This window comes from Thermobia domestica, chromosome 10 (genome assembly GCF_964235325.1).
Source record: "Thermobia domestica chromosome 10, izTheDome1.hap1.1, whole genome shotgun sequence".
NCBI lineage: Eukaryota > Metazoa > Arthropoda > Insecta > Zygentoma > Lepismatidae > Thermobia > Thermobia domestica.
Window position 1 is genome coordinate 11,290,926 of NC_137463.1, and position 24,851 is coordinate 11,315,776.

The 24,851-nt window shown below is 35.6% G+C and overlaps 1 protein-coding gene across 8 annotated transcripts in view; it reads left to right on the top strand.

The window, feature by feature from the left end:
• Positions 1 to 24,851, top strand: part of cyc (basic helix-loop-helix ARNT-like protein cyc) — a 323,518-nt gene that overhangs the window by 163,626 nt on the left and 135,041 nt on the right. For 6 of the 8 annotated variants that reach the window (XM_081727689.1, XM_081727685.1, XM_081727687.1 and 3 more), the window contains one exon: positions 522 to 613. Coding sequence is in view for 2 of the 8 variants with exons in the window: in XM_081727684.1 (XP_081583810.1) it covers positions 20,193 to 20,446 (254 nt within the window). In the remaining 6 variants the exon portion in view is untranslated. Of the gene's footprint in view, positions 1 to 521; positions 614 to 20,173; positions 20,447 to 24,851 lie in introns of those variants that run through there. The other 2 variants (XM_081727684.1, XM_081727692.1) reach the window with 1 other exon arrangement.

Here is a 24,851-nt window from a genome sequence, read left to right on the forward strand (position 1 = left end):
GATCAAAATCCTCCTGATGTTCCTCAACTTCGGCCTCCTGTGGATTTTTGGGCAAATTTAAAGAGACAAGTGTATGCCGTCCGTTGCAGGTCTTATCCGACGAAGCCGCAGATGCTTGAATGAAATTGATACATCGTGTTTCGCATCATCTATCCAATAAGTTCCCCGTAATTGTCGTGAGATCAGCAGACATATCGTAAATGTGTTTAGACTTAAAAGTTCAGATGTCATTCTTGTTTACCAATCAAAGAACACAATAAAATTGCAGATGTTCAGTGTGGCAAACGGATTGTAGTTTTTGTGCAAATATTTTTCAGCATACGTTAGGAAACCTTTCATGTTTAAATTACATTCTGCATACAATAGTTAGAGTAAGATTAATGAAGCTTAGCAATTGGAAGTGTTACAATCAAGGTTGCTTTACTTTCTATTTTTATGAATTGTCTAATTTCTCTATTTCATTAATACAAATATATGTATTAATATATTGTTTCTATTTTCTTTTTGTCTTGTTTCTGTAGCTCCTCGCCGTCAGTGTGCTGACTAATCGACCTCATGAAGCTGAGGTCACGGCTCAGAAGAGCCTCCATCTCCTTAAGGTGACATTCTCCTGGTAAGTACTCGTATTTTAAATATTAGAGTATCATATTCTTGTGTATATAAGCAACATCTCCAATTTTTACCTATAATTTCAGAAAAAAAAATTACGCTTGTAAGCCGCAACTAGCCTCAAAATATGTTTTAAGTCTTAGCTGTGTTTGGGTCGAGTCTATGAGGTTCAGATGAGCAGGTCATGTAGCCAGAGTGGAAGAAAATAGGGACGCTTTCAATGTTTTAACTGAAGATCCAGTCGGGAAAACGACCATTAGGTAGATCTAGACACTGATGGGAAGACAGTAGTAAGATGAATCTCGCAGAAATAGGAATACAAAGTAGAAACTAGATCCAGTTGGCTAAGGCAAAAGTCAAGGGAGAGCTTTTGTGAATGCGGCGTTGAACCTCCGGATTCCATAGGCCACCGAATTAGTTTATTCTTAGCTGCGTTTAAACAGCTGAAATGAAACCACTACTTTTGCAGTAGTACAGAACTTTATTTTAGCACAGATTCTCCTTTAAAGGACAAACAATTCTACTAACTATACCCACTTAATTGAATGGCAGACAACATTAACCCAACAACATTGATGACTCATGCTTCAAGAACATATCCAACAAGTAAGTGTTTCTGTGGTCTTTCCACATAATTGAATGGCAGGCAACGTTAACCTAACAACATTGATGACTCATGCTTCAAGTACACATGCAAGTAAGTGTTGTTGTGGTCTTCCCACATAATTGAATGGCGGGCAGCGTTAACCTAACAACGTTGATGACTCATGCTTCAAGTACACATGCAAGTAAGTGTTGTGGTCTTCCCACATAATTGAATGGCGGGCAGCGTTAACCTAACAACGTTGATGACTCATGCTTCAAGTACACATGCAAGTAAGTGTTGTTGTGGTCTTCCCACATAATTGAATGGCGGGCAGCGTTAACCTAACAACGTTGATGACTCATGCTTCAAGTACACATGCAAGTAAGTGTTGTTGTGGTCTTCCCACATAATTGAATGGCGGGCAGCGTTAACCTAACAACGTTGATGACTCATGCTTCAAGTACACATGCAAGTAAGTGTTGTTGTGGTCTTCCCACATAATTGAATGGCGGGCAGTGTTAACCTAACAACGTTGATGACTCATGCTTCAAGTACACATGCAAGTAAGTGTTGTTGTGGTCTTCCCACATAATTGAATGGCGGGCAGCGTTAACCTAACAACGTTGATGACTCATGCTTCAAGTACACATGCAAGTAAGTGTTGTGGTCTTCCCACATAATTGAATGGCGGGCAGTGTTAACCTAACAACGTTGATGACTCATGCTTCAAGTACACATGCAAGTAAGTGTTGTTGTGGTCTTCCCACATAATTGAATGGCGGGCAGTGTTAACCTAACAACGTTGATGACTCATGCTTGAAGTACACATGCAAGTAAGTGTTGTTGTGGTCTTCCCACATAATTGAATGGCGGGCAGTGTTAACCTAACAACGTTGATGACTCATGCTTGAAGTACACATGCAAGTAAGTGTTGTTGTGGTCTTCCCACATAATTGAATGGCGGGCAGCGTTAACCTAACAACGTTGATGACTCATGCTTCAAGTACACATGCAAGTAAGTGTTGTGGTCTTCCCACATAATTGAATGGCGGGCAGCGTTAACCTAACAACGTTGATGACTCATGCTTCAAGTACACATGCAAGTAAGTGTTGTGGTCTTCCCACATAATTGAATGGCGGGCAGCGTTAACCTAACAACGTTGATGACTCATGCTTCAAGTACACATGCAACAAGTAAGTGTTTCTGTGTTCTTCCCACTTAATTCAATGTAGAGAACAATGGCAACAAATGTTGATATTTTGGAGAGAAGATGCGGCTTATACACGAGAGAAATGGTATATTTATCATTACATTAAAAAAAAAAGAATGGGAAGTTTTAGGAAGAATGTGGATTGTAGGTGAACAGCTAATGTGTTCCAAGTAATAAAACTTACATACGTCGAGATGGGTTTTAGTTGGGTGGTGTATTATGAGCACATCGCTTTCTGTTGCTGTTATTTCTAGCTTTGTAAATCAGAGTTCAATATTTCTTAATTTGAGTAGCCTTTTAGTTGCATCGTGATGTTGGAAGAGCAGAAAAAAAATTCTTGTATTTCCACCGAACCGTCGGCGTCCTTGAAAGGTACACGCGCACGTAAAAACATATTTCAAGTGAAAGTAAAAATTTTAAGTATATTTGTTTAGTTGCGGATGTGCGATGTTAAGTACATCCCAGACCTCCCCTTAGTTGTGATCATTCATTAGATAACAATGCAACGCAAATATGAAAGGTATTTTATAATCAGGTCTTCAGTAATTCCACGTAGTTTCCGAATAGAGATCTTATACAATAGATGTTTTTGTAAAAGATAACCCAGTGTATTGTGTAGTTGACCGTTTCTTTCCAACGTGAATGGTAGGAGTCCTTTTCAGAATGAAAGATCAAATACAAACACCATTTCATCAATTGTATTATTTCATTGTGCTGGACAGACGCGTTGTTGTTTTGTTGATTAAAAATTCTTGGCGAATGAAAGGAAATGATAGGCATTTGCGTAGGTCTACTAACCTACTGTTTTCACAGAGTATGGAAGAGGTGAACCAACTTAATACATATTTTGTGTGGATGATACAGAGTTCCTTATTGTGCAGTTCAGAATTCTTTGCATCTCCAAGCTATCTCATTCGTGTAACTAAGCGCTGACTTTATTCTCCTCTCAGAGTTTTCGTGTAAAACATTACCTTTTGTACAAATGATAGCATGTCCTTTTCGTGGAAAGAAAAATAATATATGTATATGTGAAGAACATTCCCTTCTTTGTTCACTAGCAGTGAGGTTCTCGATTGCGGAAATATTCATTCTTCATTGATTTTAGCAAACCCACATACTTCATTTATCAAGTCCAAACGCCGAGTTGATGGGGCGTAACTCGGGAACGACGGTCTTCATAAGGAAAATATTTCGTATGCATACTAAGCAAGGGCAGGTGATCGGGTGGTTTGGTCGAGTTCTGTAAAGCGCGTCCCTAATTTGATGGGAAGTAACCCAGAACCAAAAATCGGCACAGAAAATTTTTTCCCATGAATACGTCAAGGTAGGTGAGGTTAGGCCTCTCTCCATATCAAATTTGGTCGAAACCGATTGAGTTTTGTAGATCACGTCCTAAATTTGATTGCCAGTAATTCTGGAAGCAAAGATCGGGACAGAAAAATATTTCACGTACGTCCTAAAGAAGTCAACATCTGTCTACTTTCCTGCCAAGTTTGGTCAAGATCGAGAGAGTTCTGTAGATTACGTCCCAAATTTGATGGAAAGTAACCCGGGAACCAAAGACCTACACAGGAAAATATTTCCCATGCGTACTAAGCAGCTTAGGGTCTATCTCCATTCTTAAATTTGGTCAAAATCGAGCGAGTTTTGTAGATCGCGTCCCAGATTTGAAGGGAAGTAAGTCGAGAACCAAAGATCGGCACAGGAAAATATTTCACATACGTCCTAAGCAATTCAAAGTCCGTAAAATCTTCACGCCAGGTTTGGTCAAGACCAAATGAGTTCTGTAGATTGCGTACCATATTTACAATATCCGTATGATTGATTTCTAATAAAACTTTCAAATGAAGGAACGAAAACGTTCAGAGAGACGAAGCATACTAATATCTGTTGGAAATCAATTGCCGTTCCTCCTCTGCCAAAGCCGCTGATCGATCATTCCCGAGGTTTATTCTCAATGGTCGCTCTGTCATTTTCCGATGCACGAAAGTTTTTTTTGCCCACCTACTCATCGTACTTCGATCCACAGTCTCCTCACTAAATAGTTTGTAAACGACAATAAATTTCATTAGGGCTGTCTTTTCTCGTTGTTATAATGGAATTATTGAGCGCTGTTTTAGTCGTATTTAGTAGCAGGAACACGATGTGTAACTATAGAACACACAGTACTCGTATAGATCAGAATCTAAGAATTTTTGCAGAAGTCAGTGGAGAGGTTTTGTGAACGCGGCATTGAACCTGCGAGTTCCCTAGGCCATAGAGTTAATTAGTTAGTTAGTTTATTGGGGGATGTAGGTACTAAATGGCACAAGTCCTGCTGTCTGAGCGCTGTTTTGTTTTCAGTTTTCAGTAAAAATTGTGCTGCTTTGTTTTCACTTTGCGTAAGATTGCCTTATTTTCACTTTGCCTAACATTGTGTACATTTTCCAGATGACTAATTTTCTAATGAACAAACTCCATGGCTCTGGATAAGTAGAGTAACAAATAAAACACAGTTCTGACCAGAGCAGAATGAAATATATTAAAAACTATACTTACAATGTGTTACAGTTTCAAGGACCTAACGTCCTCTTCATCAGACACAAACAATCTGATGAAGAGGACGTTAGGTCATTGAAACTGTAACACATTGTAAGTATAATTTTTAATATATTTCATTCTGCTCTGGTCAGAACTGTGTTTTATTTGTTAATAATTTTCTACTTTTACGATAAATGTTATATTATCGTTACGTTATTTACGAAAGAAAAGAACAAAAAGAAAGGTGAAAGGAAAGAATATAAACGAAAACGAAAGAGAGAACCTTATTAAATGTTAGTATAAAATATATTATGTCACAGCACCTTTTGATGCTATTTCGTTTTACCTAATACAGTGTAGTTATATGGTAGCTTCGGAAAACTAACACGTAGATGGACATTTGATTCTGATGCTGTGAAATTAGTTTGTTCTCATGTCACTGAAAAGGGGGATGTCATCTATTTCAAACGAACGTGTTGATTCTTGTTATTATAAACCTTATACTAATTCAATTAGTACTTCCCACGTAGTGCGTTTTTCTTCTATAATTTGAAATAAAAAAATAATAAATTAGAAAACAGATGGGAAATATACTTGACGTTATCGTGTGATAACGCTATTTCGTGAGTTGAATAAACTACAATTTTGACTTATAAGGCATAACACCAACAGCTTCCCACCCTACGATATTTCTGATGCATTTACATTATTCTCAAAGAGCTTAAAAACACGAAAGGGAGATTTGAAAGCATCAGAATTTTGAAGCTAGTTTCATTCATTATACAATTCTATCCAATACACTTTGGTTTAATTACAATTGAAAATGATATGAAATCTTTTTAAGTTTTACGTCCCACGGTTATACTGGCTAGGCTAAAGAAGATGATAATGACGGGAAATGAAGGAAATCATGGAATGAATAAAGTAGGAGGAAAACGGGGATCCCTGAGAAAGCCCACGCACACAGTGTCCACCACAAAGTTCACTTGGCGCGAGCTGGGATCGAACAAGGGACTCCGCGCAGCAAAAGTGAACGCTCTACCACTGAGCCACCGTGTCCCGTACGAGTCTCTTGATATTCATTTACTTTTGGACAAGCTCAGATCTTTTTTCCAGCTCCAGGGGAGCCAGTTTCAAATAATGGTGTATTATGCAACTAACATTAAAGGTAAGTTCTTGGATAGGTTGTCCATAAAACAATCTTGAGATGCAATAGCTGTCAGTAGGTAGTATGCATATGCTATGCAACCCGCGATCCACATGTTCTGCGCTGGTTGCCTAACATTAAAGGTAAGTTCTTGGATAGGTTGTGCATACAACAATCTTTAGACACAATATTTGTGAGTAGGCAGAATCATATGTTGTGCAACGCGCAATCCATATGTTCTGCGCTGGTTGTCTAACATTCAAAGTGAGTTCTTGGATAAGTTATGCATACAACAATCTTCAGATGCAGTAGTCGTCAGTAGGGGTGGTCTTAACTAACGTATCAAAACTATTTTCTATTAGTGAATGTAATCATGGGATTTCGGGATTAGGAAGTATAATCCAAAAGATACCAATACTTGAGGCGTAGTAAACGAATCAAGAAAATATTGTTGTTATGTGGTTGCACTGAAAAACATTGAGTTGAGCTGTATGTAATCTGGAATGATTTTTATCGATATCACCATACAATTAACCAACGAATAACGTTCCAGTATTACCTCCTACGTTCTTTCTATTGTGGCTAGTAGTTGGAAGTATGCATTAAAGGCACCCTAAATCCTGACTGACTGACTAGCTGATCAACCTGTTTAAGCTAGAAACTTGGACAGTGACTTCAACTTCTGCTTATTCAAGGTTCGCCTAATTACCTCTGGCAATGGAATTTGCAGATGTTAGCTCAAGAGAAAGTGTAGGGGAATCTTGAATTCAAGATTTGCTAATGGAAAATTATGTTGGTAATACTGGCACAAAAATTTGTAGTTTCTAAATTTAAAAATAATAAAAAAAAATAAATATTAAAACAGTATAAGCACATTTACACTATATGACTCAATATTATATATTTCACATTGAAATATGAAAATGTTATATGAAGTTACAAAATTCCTTACGGGAAACGTTATATGAAGTTACAAAATTCCTTACGGGAAACATGTTATATGGTTACAAAATTTCTTACGGGAAACATAAAATGAAGTAACATAAATTCTACGAGATATTGCACAAATCATAAAATAAATTAAACAAAGCACTAAGAATCGGTATAAGCACGATTGCGGTATATGAATAGAATAAAACTTTATAGAGTAGAATATATATATAAAACTTTCATGTTCTTAGTCCAACTGTTCGTGTTCGAGATTGTTTTACTCAGATATATGCATTAATTGTAAGGAAAACAATTGGATGAAAGTGACATATTAGCATTATATTACTACTGAACCACCCTCAAGCGTGTTACTTCTATGAATGTTTCGAAGTTCTTTTTTTTTTTTCCTTTTCTTTTTAGTTTTTCAGTGTAATAGGTACCTTTCCTGTTTTGAAAAAGGCAGAGTTTATTATATAAAAACTAAATTGCTAAAATATAAACACCCTTTTTAAAACTCGTTGTTTCAACGACTTTTTTTCATCTGAAGCAGCCGTGGGTCTGGTCCAACCCAATCGTATCGTTTATATACCAACAGTGCAGTATCATATCGTTTATGTACTAGGGATGTGTTAATTTTTTTTACCTTTCATATACTATAAATGATTTCTATCACCTATAAAAACTTAATGTTGCTTAAATAATGTTTTCTCTGTGGACTATTTTGCTAATTAAGTTTACAGAAACTTTCGTATAATGCCCCATTACTCTCAGATGTACCATTTTTGCATATATCAATTGAAATTATGTCATGTTTATGTATTATCTTTATTTTTTACTTATATAAATATTATATGTATAAAAAACAAGATGATCAGAAAAAAGCCTGAAAGAAACATAGGTACAAGATTAAACGATACAAACCTACTCTATCATTTGTAACTTTATATCCACTTTACCTATGCAGATGAATTATATATCAAACAAAGGAAATTTTATTTACAAAATATTTTAATTTCTAGGACCGTAGATTTGAACCTAAGGTGAGAAATCAAGGAAAACATGATTGTTCTATAGACGGTGGCGGCCAAATTGGATATGACAGCCATTGGATGAAGCTCAACAGGGATGTTCGGGGACTTTTAGGATATTACTATACTTGATGAAAGAAAACTATCCTGAAAGTTTTATTAAGCTACTAATTTTGCTTGTTTTGTCAAAATTTGCCCCTACATACTGAACTATTTAATAACAGACCGAAAATAGTCTCAAGAGAAAATGTTAATTATTAATGAGGTGTAGGACTACCATCGTATGCGAACTAAACGAAGTTTCTTTAAAAAAAATTCAACTTTCCCCTAATAAGAAAATTAACTCTGTGTTATCGCTTTGATTGACGTTTGATAGCTTGGAGGTATTAGGCGAAACTTGAAGCCCCGATAGTAAGGAAGGATTTTTGAAATTCGGTGGGAATAGGGATTCCATAATAATATGTTCGTATTTCGCATCCCTCTATGGTAGAGACGTAAAATTTGGACTTTTAATCTAAAAAAGTATTAAACCCGTCTTTCAGAGTTCCTTTTTGTATTGTATTACTATGTATATATGTAAAAAAAAGAGTTCCTTTTTGTATTGTATTACTATCTATATATGTAAAAAAAAAAAAGTGACTCTGTGACTTAATAAGTCTTGAACCACCCAACCAATCTCGATCAAATTTTCAACATAGATGAGGTTCGGGCCTAGAATGTATTTTTTTTTTTTTTATCACTTCACTTTAACGCTGCAGCTTAGAGGAGAGGGAAGGGAGAATATTTAAAAATGATCAAAAATGACCGATATTAGTGTCGAATCCATAGTTTTCGGGGTCGCCAAGTTGAACAGTGACACTTTCGATACCGTTTAAATCCAAATTCATCCCCGCAACTTGGGGAGGGGGAAATATATCAAAATAATCGAAAATGGCTAATACTAGTTCCGAATCCACAGTTTTAGGGGTCGCTGAAATGAACAGTGACACTTCCGATGCAGTTTAAATCCAAATTCTGCCCTTGATGTCCAAAATGAAACGTATTATCCCCAGGCGAAGAATATATCTATATAGGGCGCAAAATTTCAAAGTCAAACACACTCTCTAATCCAAAATTGATGGTGGCCAGTATATCTCTCGTACAAATTATGAGAGGGCCTCTTTCCCCCTCCCAGTCTTTGGTTTGACAAAGAAAGAAAAAAAAATGAAATCTTTGAGTTTTACGTCCCACGGTTATGCCGGTTAGGCTAAAGGAGACGGTGATTATGAGAGATGAGTGAAATGGTGGAATGAAGAAAGTGGGAGGAAACGGGAGAACCCCGAGAAAACCCACGAGCACGGTGTTTGTCAACCACAAAGTTCACTTGGCGGGGGCTGGGATCGAACCCGGGACCCCAAGCACCAGAGGTGAACGCTCTACCACTGAGCCACCGCGCCCCCCTTTGACAAAGAAAGAGATTACATCAGGGCATAAAATTTCCAAACCAAATAATTAGATTCAGGCTAATCAATTTTGAATTGGACAATTCGTATACATGTTAAAAAATATTTTAAGACTTCACGTTTATGTAACGCTCTTTCTGTACTGAAGTACCAGTTGTCGATTGCAGTGATAACGGTATCTCATGCAAATATCCTTTTTAAAAAATATTTTACGTATTTACTTATTTTGTTAATTATTTACTTATCACTGTCATCGGGACATGATTGGTTGATCTGTTCTAGGCACTGCTGTCTTCCTAGTTGTTCTAGGTCCAAACAGCAGGGGAAATAATCTCTCGCTCGAAGTGCAACGAGGGAAACCATTTCGATTGAGGGTGGGAAAGGAGGAGCGAATTACAACGTTGTGAAAATTTCACTTTCCATGAATATTGTGATGACTTCATTGCGTGTTTTCTCTTACTCAATAACAATTATTTTCGTATGAAACAGAAACTGCTCAGCCCTGTGTGTTTAGGCAAAAACCATCCCTACTGAACACTGGTCGCCAGCTCTGAATTTCTAGTCGCCAATAGCAACCTGGCGACCGGAAATTTTGTGCATTTATACACACACACACACACATATATATATATATATATATATATATATATATATATATATATATATATATATATATATATATATATATATATATATATATATATATACCTAAAAGGGAAGAGAAGAGATTCGTAGAGAATGGGTTGCAATTTTTTACATATTAAAATATCATCATATCTCTTTGATAATATACTTTGTCAAGATTGCTGGATGGGAATTCGGACCCGGGATCTAGCGATTGCTAGGTTGGAGCGGTAATGGATTATTATAGTGCTCTTGATTAGATACCTTGTTCTACATAATAACGATGATTTACGTAATGTTAAGAGCTTACAGTAAATAGCTGCAGTTGACGTAACCTGTTCAAATACTAATTTCCCAGTGTATTGAAATGAATTAATGTCACAGTTATGCCATCAACGCATCACCATAGTTTCGGTTTTCTTTTTGAATCGAGAATGCCATTTCGTTGCACCTTGTCAAAAATTGAAGCCATCGTTCAGCGTATTTGAAGTACTTTTACATCTTCAACCAGCCTGATCTGTATATTGTGTAACCTTTATCAGGCAGTACTAATACAGTACTAATCTGTCTTGCGTAATGGTAACTACGAATAAGATGAAATAATGATGCTATTTTCTCGTGTACAGTTGCAGATAAATTGTTTTATTTTAGCAATGTCGTGGATTTTTACAACAATTCCAATGGACGTACATGCACTCGGCTGGAAGAATGTTTTCACCTAATATTGTTATTTTTTTTTTCGCGGGATGTGATCGTCATGTGTTATTGACATAATCCCGTAAACAGGATGCAGTCACGTTGAAATGAAGAGTCTATGACGTAAAACATATTCCTTTAAATATTGCAGACAGGGTTATTCTTTTTTAAAACTGTTATTTTCTTCCCTGGAGGAAAAGAGGGAACACACATTTTAAAGCGTATAATGGCTCATTCATAACCCGATTGCCAATTTGCATTTCGTCAAATGATCATTTTGACTGCAAAATAAACTATATACTCTGGATATGGAATTCTTAAGTGACTGGTCACCGTTCACTTGCAGTGTAGTTAGCAGGTTAAACTACACACAATATCAGATGAGCAACGTATATTTGGACAGTGATATGCAGAATTCAAGTGTTTCATAGAATTGCCATACAGATGGCGCTAGTGTAAAAATGACAATTTTGAAGAGAAACTTCAAAATCATCTTCATTCTGAATTGGATCAGGGTTCAACTTCCCTGTTTCGTTCTTCGTTTGAGTTTTCTAAAGAAAAACACTTCCACAAATAGATTTATTTATGAAACGAGATGAGACAGAACTCTTTCAATAGAAACACCTTTCGAGACGAGATAGCCTGAACTCTCGGTTTGTTTCTTTTCGTTGACTGAGCTTAGCGTCTCGTTAAGCACTGAGACTATATGAGACGTGAACCTGGAATCCGAACTACATGAGTTCCCGCCTTAGCTCGAACGGCCTTAGCTCTTGTCATAGGCACCCCTAATGTCAAGAGCAGTGCAGGCTTATATCATACGAAATCTACAGAACTCGTTCGGTCTTGACTACACTTGGGATGATAGTAGATCTTGAATTGTTTAGTACGCATGTGAAATATTTCCTGAGAGATTGGCCATCAGATTTGGAGTTTGGACGTGGATAAATTTCGCGACACACATATTGTGAATTGTTGCCCTATAAGACAGTTTCTTCTTAAATAATGTGTAGTAACCAGCAGGGATACCAACAGGTGGGTTTAGAGCACAGGTTGTGTCCATTAAATTATTTTGGAGGAACATAATTTTTAATTTGGTACAATCAAATTGGAGAATAGTAATTTGTAGGCAGAATAGTAATTGAGATAATTTAGGAGGATGCACGCAAGCCCTTGAGGGGGGGTAGACATCCCCTGATAACCAGTTTGCCTTTTAAATTGCTTTTACCAGGGGTGCCCACAAGGGGGGGCTATGACGCAAACTGCGTCATTGAAATATTTGGGGGGGTTAAAAATCTATATAAATATGTTAGAGGGGAGGGGGTGCAAAAATTAATCGAAAAGATTTTTTTTCATAGAAGAACACGTACGGATAGACAATTAAGGGGGGGTGCGTCATGGACATGAGGGGGGCGGGCACGACTGCTTTTACTGTTAATATTTGTTAGGTATAGTTACCAGAAAGTGTTTTTGTATTTTGAACGTACAAAATTAGTTATTTGTTGTCCATGGTAGTTGCGAAGATAAACCGTATGTTTTCAAGTTAAAAGTTCTTCAGATTGGTTTTGCAATGTTACTAATAATTTGGTTAGCAAAATGCTCTGAATTTGAGAAATAAGTTTTAAATCAGCTTGATGCTCTGTGCTATTGAGTGATGTTATTCAAGTATATCTCCATTTATTAGAAGCCAAATAAATATGGATAAAGTTGAAGTGCTGAATATTGTGGTAACAACTATAGACTGTCAGATTACATTATTACTTATTACTTAAGTGTGCAGATAATCTTTAAGGAGTATTCGTACGTTTCTAACGTAATAAAAGAGCTTAGAACCACATTAATATCTTCTTACTAATGTAGGAAATAGAAGGAAAGTTTAATTAACCTACAAAAGGTCGATTTCAACTCTAACAGTGTTCCTAAACTAATTTCATTAACGCGTCATTATTGGATTTTCTTTCAATTGAATTTATTTTAACCATTCCTTTCCAGATCCACTCTCCAACCCTCTCAGTCGTTTTTCATTTTTCCCGTTTTATTCCTGTAATTCGGAACATTTCTTAGGGCAATGGACCTTTTATTAAAATGTTTTATTTTGATCAATTTCATATTTGGATTTCAATTATTGTTAATAATTTGAACATCACAGATTCGCACTTTGTAAAGTTACTCATAGTCTTAAACTACCGCCAATGATATATCTAATTCTAAATAGCTGCAGTTGTTTGAAACTAAATCGTAAAAGAAATGGGGTATTAGCGTTTTTTCCAAACATGTTTTGGGGGGCACTGCCCCCGCGTAGCTCTTAGAGTGCCCCCCGGAGGAGACCAAAATAATACGTCTTTAATATAATAGTAAATAGAAAAGTACCAGCAGTGTCCCCCCGGAAGATTTTTTTCTGAAAGAACGACTGTTAGCAAGTGACACAAGCCCAGAGGAGTTGATGTTAGAACTCATGTTGAGGTTGAAGATAGAATGATACGATATTAAGAATAATAAGAAGAAATGATGACAGTTAGTTGAAGCAGATTAACATTAAGAATGAGAAATAAAAATTGGTGAAAATACTTAGAGAAGCATTCCATGTGACATACTAAAAGTTTCCAGAATTCCCAGCGGAGGAAATTTTCAACGAGTTTAAAATGTTCGTTACTATGTATGTATATGTGTATGTGTATGCGTGTATGTGTCCGTCTGTCTGTTATTTGCGATTTTTTTCAATTTTGAGCCCCCCTCCATTTGGTAGAGCATCAAAAACTATCCAGACAAGTGATGGAATCTTTTCGTGCCACTCTTACCGTTCCCGAGATATTGATCAAAATGTTCCGATTTTGGGAGATTTAAGGAGTCATATCTCGGGAACTATAAGTTATAGAGGGATGATATTGGTGTTGATCAATACCTAAGAGGATGATGAATAATTTGGCACCAAATAGTAACCGGTGGCCACTGGTTATATCTGCATTTTCGGAATATATATGGTGATAAAAAAGTGCTATACCATATACCAAATTCAATAGATCCCCTAATACGCAGGTTCCAAATATGTAAGTGTATTATCTATAGAATTTAATCAAATAAATATAATATAAAATTTCATATAAATTTCAAAAATTTATTTCTTTTTAAGTTCGTTCTGGCAATGCTCTTGGAGCATTCTCAACTAGTTTGTGATGCCATCAATATACCGCTGCCAAACGAATTACCCAGATAAAATAACGATATCTTCGTTACGATTCAACATAGAGGTGTAACTTTGATGTTCTTTTAAAGAACATAGACAATACAGTATTTTATGTGCCTATAGAGACACGAGATACTTAGCTCTAAATTGTGAGCTTACGAAAATATTTTTTCTCTTCAATTTTAAACTTCAAAATCGTCATAAGCGAAGAGGAATATAAAAAATTGTCTTAAAATAAACCTAAAAGAGCATTGTGTAAATTTTCTTATGGTGTCTATATGTTTATTATTTTAATAAACAAAACGAGTAATTCGATTTTATATCCGATAATTTGTTGTCGAACATGCAATGAAGCAGAGTAATTCAGGAGTGATATCTTTGTCACTAATTAACTTTGGTGTCGTTTCAAACAATAAACAAAGGACATTCTTTTATGCAGTGAAACTATTTTGTGTATAGAGTGTACATTTAGAGATATTTAGCCCTAAATTGTTTCTCTGCATTTCTCTGATATTTAGCTCTAAATCTAAAAATAAAAAAAAAAGTGTTTTTCAACCTTCAAGCTTCAAGACAAGAAATATCATAAGTTCATCTCAAGCAAATCTAAAAATAATTATAAATGCTAACACTATTGTTATCAAATTATGTATTAGAATACCTTATTGGGAGAGAAGTGTAACTGTAACAAATAATTACCATCCTGTCTGTAAAGAATTAATAATTACAGTTGAGGGCAATTAGCATTTTCTAATGAACTTCTAGTATGCTACGTACTGGCATATAGCCTATACGAAGAGCGGCTAAGTTCGCGACCTTAGGCATTGAGAGCATTAGTAGAACATTCCAATTCCTAAAGCCTGTAGAAATAATACTGATGTAAAAAGTTATAGACCAATAGCTGTGATCTCTACACCTGCTAAAATATTTGAAATTATTATACAGACAAAAATATATTCCCTTGTCTCTTCTATTATTTCGCAAAATTAGCATAGCTTTCTACCCAGAAAATTAACATAACTAATCTTGCCGAGTTCACTTACTTCTTATTAGCAAGATAAATTGACAATAAAAATTAAGTTGCCACAATTTATACAAATTTCAGTAAGGCGTTTAATGTTATTAATCACGATATTCTTCTTAGCAAGCTTATAACATTTAATTTTTCTCATATCTACGTAAATTTTTAACGTGATATCTCCGTGAACGCACGCATTGTATTCGCTACAAAAATGTCCTGACCACTGAATTTAGTTCATTCAGGTGTTCCACAAGGCTCGTACTTAGGACCTTTGCTGTTCCTCTTTTATATTAATAATTTACCTGAAGTAATAAAGTCACAAAAACTGTTATATGTAGATGATTTAACAATTTACTATCCCTTACACTCGGAAAGAGACTGCATTAATTTGCAAAATGATATCAATGCACTTCATGAGTGGCGTGAAATTAATAAGATACTACTAAACATTGAGAAGTGCAGTGTAATATATTATATAAGAAAAAGAAATTACTTGGAATTTAAGTATCATATTAATGACATACCACTGCAAACAGTTGACCAAATAACTGATCTGGGCGTATCAATAAGATCAAATCTCTCGTTTGATATTCACCTAAATCGAATTGTAAATGAGGCTTATAGAAATCTCTGATTTGTAATGAGACTGGGAAGTGAATTCAAGAACGCTGATGTTCTTAAAATTCTATATGCTGCATATGTACGTATCAAACTGGAATACGCGTCCATAACATGGAATCCTAGTGCGCAAAAATATACAGACCAATTAGAAGCAATTCAATCAAAATTTATTCGCTATTTAATATATAAAGACATGGGGATCTATCCTTGATATAAAAAATATTTTGAACGCCTACCAAGTTATTCAATATATTCTCTTGAAGCAAGAAGAGCTAATTTCTTTCTGTGTGTTTTGCATAAACTTATCCACAACGAGATTGATTCGCCAATACTATTGTCCGAAATGTCCCTCCATGTCCCGAATAGGAAAATACGCTCACGGCTACAAACATTTCATGGACCATTCCAGCATACTGATGCATTAAGTATATCGCCTATTAGAAGAATGTGCACAATGTGTAAGTGTCCAAATAAAATGCCCTACTATAGATATATTTGATGTACACTCATGTCTAAAATGATTGTCGCATATCTATAACTCTCTTCTTGTAAGAATATAATTTGATAATGATTTTGCAGGGTACTTTTAATACTGATACTATGTGTATAATCGGGAAATGTACATTTGTGGTAAATGCCATAGGAATAGAATTATAAATATGAAAATTAGAATGAGTAAAACAAAATTTTGCTAAATGGACAAGAAAGTTTTATTGTTCTTATTTGCTGCCCATTTGACATGAAATTTGCCACATACATGTCTTTGCCGATTATACACATACTAGCATTATAAGAAATACCGAGCGAATTCGTTATCAAATTATATTCCTACAAAAACATATTTATAGACATGCGACAATAATTTTGGACATGAATGTATATATAAAAATACTTTGACTACATAGTTTAGCATGCAGAACATATATTATGTAATGTAATTATTTATGTTGTACTACTGAACACTGTCATGGGTATACAGCTGTTGTGTTCAATATACAATAAATAAATAAATAAATACCGGTAAATACATACATGCATAAAATTTGAAAGTTGTATTTAAAAAAAAAATATTTCTCAATATAGTTTTTCTCAAATGAAATACATTTCTCACATGGTGCATACAGTACTTTAATACCGCCGAAAAGAATATGTTTTTTCTTTACTTTCAAAATGGATTTCTACGGCCTTGATGATGTTCTCATTTTCAAATCTCTGGCCTTATAACTCCTTTTTCGAGAAAACAGAAAATAGTCGCTCGGGGCTAGGTCTGGGCGGTAGGGTGGGTAATGTACCTATGTAAATCCTGTACCTCTTAAGACCTGCCTCTAAACCGCGCTGACCTGCGCGTTGTACTGCAAAAACAGCACTCCGTGTCTGAATTCCTACGTCACTTCGTAAGGTGCCCGCGAAACTGAGCCAATAAATTTGTGTTATTGACTATTCATCTCAGCAGAACACCTTCCCTGCCCCCTCCCCCAAATCGCCATAAGCCTCGAAGCCAATAATTTTACCTTAAATTTCTATGATGGCCTTTCTCCCTTTTTAATGCACTTCATAGACTCCGGATCATATTGATGAATCCAAGTCACATCTAAAGTTACGATTCGGACGCTAATTTCATTGAAATTGTCTCCGGCTAATTCCAAAAATTCTTTACAACTCTCTGTCCTCGTTGCTTATCGAGCAACGTGAGTATTTTCTGTACTCAGTGCACGCTAATTTTTTTCTCATGTTTAAGTGTTCATGCAAAGTTTCTTCGACCCGTTCTTTACTAATCTACAACTCTTCCATTATCAGGCACAATTTTATTCTTCAGTGAGCCAGAACTGAAGAAGTTTAGAAAAAACGAATAAAATATTTTGTATGGAGTATTGTATTCTACGGGGACAAGAACATGGCCATTATGCAAAATTGATGGAAAAAGAACTGTTGACTTTCGAAATGTGGGTGTGAAGAAGAATGGAAAGAAGTAGTTGAGTGAAACGGAAAACGAATGAAGGCAGAGAAAAGAACAATTTTAGATGTGATTAAAAAGAGGATGGGAAACTGTTTGGGACATAAGCTGAGAAGGAATTGTATCATGAGTGATGTACTAGAAGGTACGGTAGCAGGGAAAAGAGGGAGGAGCAAAAGACTACAGTTGATGATTAGTATAAAAATAAAATTCGTACGTGAAGACGAAGAGGTTTCTAAAGGTTTTGATGCATGGAAATTCTGTTGGAGGCAAGCGACCTGCTAATATTGGCAGGATAACTATGGAAAGGCTACTATAGATAAATGATATTGGAGCAGAAAATTAGCCCGTGAAGACGAAGAGGTTAGCTAAAGACTGTAGTTCATGGAATTATTTCTATTTGCGGTAGGTGACCAGCCAATAATGGCAGTATATCTATAATGATGAGTTAAACAGGGAAGATTATATTGTTATAAACTGTTAATTCCTACGATTACGAACTTCCTGGTACAATGCATGGAAGAGCTTAAACCGACCAACCGGTGATTTGGGAATGTGTGGTCAGCACATGTCGAATTCCATTCTGTTGTGTTTTCTTGATCGGAGTGGATCATAATTGTCCTCAGGACATTGGGTGAACATCACCGCACTGGAAACAGCATCTGGTTTTCTTTTATGGCCATCAAATAAACACTGACTTGCCCCAGTACTGCTTGATTTTTAGCGATCTCACGGGTACCTGTAGGACAATACAGAATTAATAATCTGAGATCATTTTCAACAAACTTTAGAAGTTCGCTACTGAGCTCTCTCTCTCTCTCTCTCTCTCTCTCTCTCTCTCTCTCTCTCTATATATATATATATATATATATATATATATATATATATATATATATATATATATATATATATATATATATATATATATTGTAAAACTGTGTGTGTGTTTGTAATTTCTAATTTTTTTCAATTTTGAGCAGCAAAAACTGTATGAGAAACTAATGAAACTTTTCGCGCCACTCATACCATTCCCGAGATATTGACTAAAAAATGGCCGACTTCCCGAGATTTAAGGAGCCATATCTCGGAAACCGTAAGTCATAAAGAGATCATATTGGTGTTGATCAATACCTATGAGGATGGTAAACATTTTTGGTATTAAATAGTAATTAGTGGCCAGTGGCTAACTGACCACTGGCTAATTGGCCACCGTTCCTCAGATATTGGCCAAAAAAGTTCGAATTTCGGAAGATTTAAGGAGCCATATCCCGGGAACCGTAAGTCATAGAGAGATGATATTTTGAACATTTTTCTGAGAAAGAGATGAAGGTGCGGATATGAAGATTTACTTTTACTTGTAGGAACAATCACAGTTATCCTTCCCGATCCATTTATTTTAAGTTTGTTCCGGCAGTGCTCTTGGAGCATTTTCAGCTGGTTGTGTTTTATAATATTCTGGATGTTATCATACACTTGAGAGCGTAGATGGCGTGATTTAATAGAACTTCAATGTATGAAACTAATGCTAGCGTAATAATGTAATGCTTTGCAGAAAGATAAGGTAATTAATCTTAGAAGAAACGTAAGAAGTGTTGAAAGATAACGTTAAGTAGCTATAAAAACGACTTTGATAAATTAGTAATGTTTTAGTGATTTTGTGAAAACGTTTCGGTATACATCGGCTATAGTAAGTTGTCAGTGCGTGACGTGGCCTTGTGGACTTTTTTTTTGCGAGTAGGGCACATGTGCGTTTCTGATATCAATAGAGCATCTATCAGGCTTGATTAGTGATATCAATATATTTTACTTGTTTACAACGAAAGGGAATGTAAACAGAGAAACGTCATTTGTTTATTATATGAGTATGGGAAAATGATCTCGTGAACTTATGACTATACGTCACTGGCTCAGAGTGAAAAAATTGTAACTTCTTAATATTTTGGAAGATTAATATGACAGTGTTAAAATTTTGTACACGAAATTAATTAAACGATGGATTCACAAGTGAAATACTATTGCGGTCTTTTCTTCTTAACAATCAAGCAAGTTTTAGTTAGAGATGAAACTGTTGATTAGTTTCGTGTGATTTACGCGTTAATTACGTTAGTAAAAATCAGCTAAACTCTTAAAAAATATAAAGAACTTCCGAAAAATACTATTTTTTGACACTGTTGTTAGTTACGTTGATAGTTATATCTTCATTAGATTAAAATTGCAGTAGTTTGTCTTAATTAAAATACATTTATTTTACGTAACTTAAACCATTTAGTTCAGGAACACCCATCAACTCTTGCTTTCGCATTGCGAAATTTTCATGTAGTTCTTTTATTGTTGCTGTTAGTTGAAATAATACGTTTTGGATTTTACAGAAGTGTTAAATTTGATCGTATTTGCGTGTGGAAGAAACTTTTTTTTTCCTCCAGTAGTGTTAGTTTTCGCGAGTGATTTGTGCGAAGTAAACTTAGTTGTTTGGAAACTAAGTTTATCTGGTGCAGAAGAGCGTTTGCTAGTGACTTAGGAAGACTCTCGGTGTTTTCAGATTTCGATTGAGTTCCTTGTAATCGAAGGGCGCTGTCGCGTGTTGAGGGAGGAGTGTGTTCCTCAGGTGAGCGCGGAAGAGGCCTGATGCTGGCCAGCGAACAGTTGTCAGTCTGGCAAGAGCCGTACCTCCGAGAGCATGTAACAGGTCTTCAGGAGCAGCGCCAAGTCGTATGGCCGCATGGTGACATCAGGATGGTGGCCAAGAACTTTGCAGCGCAAGAAATGCCGTCCTACGTTCGAATCTTGCAAGAGGACCTCCTCGCCCTTGACGATATGAAGGTTCCAGCTGGGGCACAACCACAACTGTACTTTGATCTCAACACCTGCAGCATGCCAGAGTGAGTACAAAATCTTGATTTTTTTTTTCTCCACCGTCGGCACCTGGAATTATTCTTTGTACGGGAGTAATCAAAAGCAATAGTGCCATTGTTCCAATGAGACGTGGTGTATTAAAACTACTTTCTGGCTTTCATTGATGCAAACAATTAATTACGTGTTTGTTCAATAATAATATTTACATGGAAACAACATACTGAATATATTTCGTTTGTGGACAATCTTATTTTTCTTTCGATTGTCATCCATTATGATACGAAATTTCTATTAATAGAGATACTCAAAAGTCTTTGTTTATATATATTATATTAATATATCAGTAAGACAATTTTTTTTAGCTTATGAATCTCTATGTCCACCAAATCGTGACGTTAAGCTGGATGTTTAACGTCTAGAATCGCAAGAAACATGCATTATTTCTCATTTCATTGGCCAATAGTAATCTAGGCCTGAGTTTTTTTTTAAGTAGCCCTTCCCCAATTGCCTTGTCATGCTCGATTAGCATCAAAATTGCATCCACTTGGGGATCGAAACCGAGATCACACATGGTAGGCAGTAGATTGTAGAGAATCATTACTCCAAATATAAAATAAACACTGTACTAGTTTTATAATAGCTGTTTAAAAGAAGATATTGCTTAGGAATATCTAATTTTTGTTATTCATTAAACAGTTTTTAACTTCGATTTCTTTGAAAGTGTGCCCATATTTTCATCCACTATTGTCATGATCATCTATTTCCATTGTTTATGGCGTCCTCACTCCTTACTCCAAAACTGGCTAAAGTTTTGTGTTGGACATTGTGCCTGTGGATTTTCTTGAGGTTCTCTCATTTCCTCCCACATCCTTATTCCACAACATCTCCCTTAATCCTTTATTTTCATTGGTCATTCGTCTCCGTTAGTCTACGGGATTTAACTCTTTTAGGATTCCCATTTTTTTAAAGGTAAATTTTTAGACTTTCACTTGAACAGCTACTGCTACCTTACTATTTATCGTAGGATTGTGGTTCATACCTCGCTTTTTTTCAGGATAGAGCATACTTTCCACTGGTAGTACTCGCTTGTTCGTATTATACACCAGAAACGTGAAAATCGGGTAAAGCCGGGAGATTTTTCGAAGAAGACTTTTTTTTTTTAAAATTTTTGCGCCCCTCTGGCCAGGGCCTTGGTTCTTGTAGGAATCTGATTTTTTTAAAAGAATACATTGTTATGTACACAATACGTGTGCAAAAGTTCAATCTTGTGTCTTGGAAATTAAGGTCGGAAGAATTTTTTGAAAGTCTGGAGGTGACCCATTTGTTCATGTGTCTGTATACATGTATAAAAAAATACTTCAAAAATGTAGTGCGTCGTTACTATTTGACCTAGAGTAATGGTTTAAACGCCGTTTTCTTCAGTATAACAAGCACTTTCCACTGGTACCACTCACGTGTCCGTATCATACACATGAACAGGAAAATTTAGGAAAAACCCGGAATATTTTTTTTAAAATCTCGCCAAAACACTTTGCCCCTCTGGCTCGGGCTTGGGTGTACGTAGGGATCTGATTTTTTTTTTTTAAAAATTAATACGTTGTTGTGTACATAGCGAATGTGCAAAATTTCAATCTTGTATCTGAAAACAAAGGACGGAAAAATGTTTAAAGTCTGATAGGCCTTATATATATATATATATATATATATATATATATATATATATATATATATATATATATATATATATATGGTTCAAACGTCATTTTCTTTAGTATAACAAGACCTTTCCAACGATACCATTCACATGTCCGTATCGTACACCTGAACCGGAAAAATCGGGAAAAACCAAAAATTTATCTGAGCAAAATCACCTCGGAACACTTGCGCCCCTCGGGCCCAACCCCGGTTTCGCGTATGGATCTCAAAAAATTTTGGGAAATACCAGAAAGTACACAAAATCGGAATGCAAAATTTCAATCTGATATCTTGAAAACTAAAGGCGTGAAAAATTTTTGATATTTACCTTAAGACAAAATAAAAAAGTCACACTCCTCCGCCTCCACTTGGCGCAGCCAAGTTGACCATTCTGTTCCAAAACACATCTGGAGTGTTCTTTGGTCCATCCTTGACTTGACCAATAAAAATAACCCGGCTTAAATGCCTGTTATAGAACCTAAATAAGCGATCAAAGACGATAGTATGCCATGGCAACAAAAGTTACCAAAAATTCTGAAAGGGGTAACCGAGGGACGTAAAACTGGAAGATTTCATTTCATTTTTCATATTTTCTGCTAAATCTCATTTCTCAGCTTATAATGTTATAATCGTTTTCAAACCATGTTTCTTATCAACGAGAACTATCTTGAAAATATAGGTAAGTTTTCGAGATTCTTACAAAATTCTAATTCTTTGCTGTAGTGTAGCGTTTTTCAACCTGGGAGTCGCGAACCCTTAGGAGGGTCACGAAAGGGTTTCATGGAGTCGCGACCCAATTTTTTAAAACCTAGGGTCACGAAAGAGTTTCATGGAGTCGCGAAGATGAGCGGAAGAGATAAATATAATTAGTCTAATACCGGAAATGAATTTTGTTCTGATAGGCATGTTTTTTTATTTTTGCACATACCGTTAAGAATAATAAAAAAATAAGTCTACTAACCATTTCCAACAGGTGTAAAGTTGTTTAGAAATCAATTTAAATGAAAGAGGTACGATATGAAAATAATGAGATCTGTACATTGAAATACCAGAGAAATCCAAATGCACAAAACCTGCATATTGAAATAAAATTAAAATTGAAAGCTAATGAGACACCTGAGCATGGTGTGATTTCACTAGTGTGGCAATGTCCGATTCAATCTTCGTGACGCACATTATCAAGTCATTTAAATTACTCAACAACTTTTTTTTTTAAACAATTATTGTCCAATGCTTAAAAATATTTATCATGTGACCCAAAACTAAGGGAGTTATGAAGCTTTAAAATTTTCAAACGGCCCCCATTTTGAAAGAATATAACAGATCGGATTCGATATTTGTAATATAAATGAACTGACCAAAATTGGTTTAATCCATTCGGTTTAAGGGAAGTTGCTGTATCCACTGTAGACAACAAATGGATTCTTCTGTTATAGAAATGGATAGATATCGTGAGATTACCGCAATAGGTATATTAAAAACTCTACACAAGCTTATTATAAACCAGGAATTATAAGGGGGTCGCTAGCAAGAGGATGTGATAAAATGGGGGTCGTAATAGGAATTAGGTTGAGAACCATTGCTTTATAGTTACTGAAATATTTTTAAGCATAAAATATATAACGAATTTAAGGGCGTCCTCGTGTTTAGCGAATTACCGTTGTCACTTTTAGTATGAAAGATCAAGATTCGATTCTTCTTAAAATGGATTCAGTGTTAAATCTTAGGTTCCCCCTCTCATATACCTAGGTACCTTCGGTTATGGACAGAAGCGTACAACTACAAACAAATAAAATCTGCATCGAAAATTAAATCGGAACTAACAAACATCTATGTAATGCTGATTTCAGTTCTTGATTTGCAATAACGGAAGTGACAGCTCTTCGCACGGGTAGAAAGGGTTTATTAAAAATAAAAGCGGAAACTTAAATATTGTAGAAATTGCCCCCCTTTCTGCATTAAGAAGTGAAATTTTCGAAAACACTGCAATATTTCCTAATTTTTAATGAAGAGTTTGTATACCTAATTTCATACCTCCAACTTAAACAGAACCTTACATTGGGCGCTTTTTGATAAAAGAAACATAAATCTGAATATTATAGACGTTTTCCGTCTTTCCCCTCTTAGGAGAGGAATTTTCGAAAACACATGTTCCCTTGTTTTTAGTGAAGAGTTTGATATGTTATTTCACATCTCTAACGTAAACGAATTCTTACATTGGACACTTTCTGAAATATAAAAACGAAAATCTTAATGTTATAGAAACTGTACATTTCTTCTTTTAAGAGTGGAATTTTCGGAACATGAAATTATTTTTAATGTGAAGTGTATATACCAAATTTCATTTCCATAACTTCAGGGATTCATGAGATATTCTATTCTTATCAAGAAAAGAAGGCTTTGCCTCACTTAGGATACGTATTTTTTTTTAAAAAAAAACTTTCTTAACCCTTGCTTTTATGACAAAAGGAATTATCTAACCAAATTTCACGTTTCTAGCTATCACAGTGTGACCAGAACATTGATAAGTGAGTTACGTGTTATTTTTCTATATAATATGAAAGTTGAGTTGATTTTGAGTTTAACGCCCCTTTCAGCAGCGAGGCTATATGAGACGGGACCTACTGATTAACGTGGAATCCGAACCACATGAGCTCCCGCCGGGAATCGAACCCGAGTCCCACGCCAAAGGCGCGTACACTAACCGCTTAGCCACAATATGAAAGTAGTACAGTA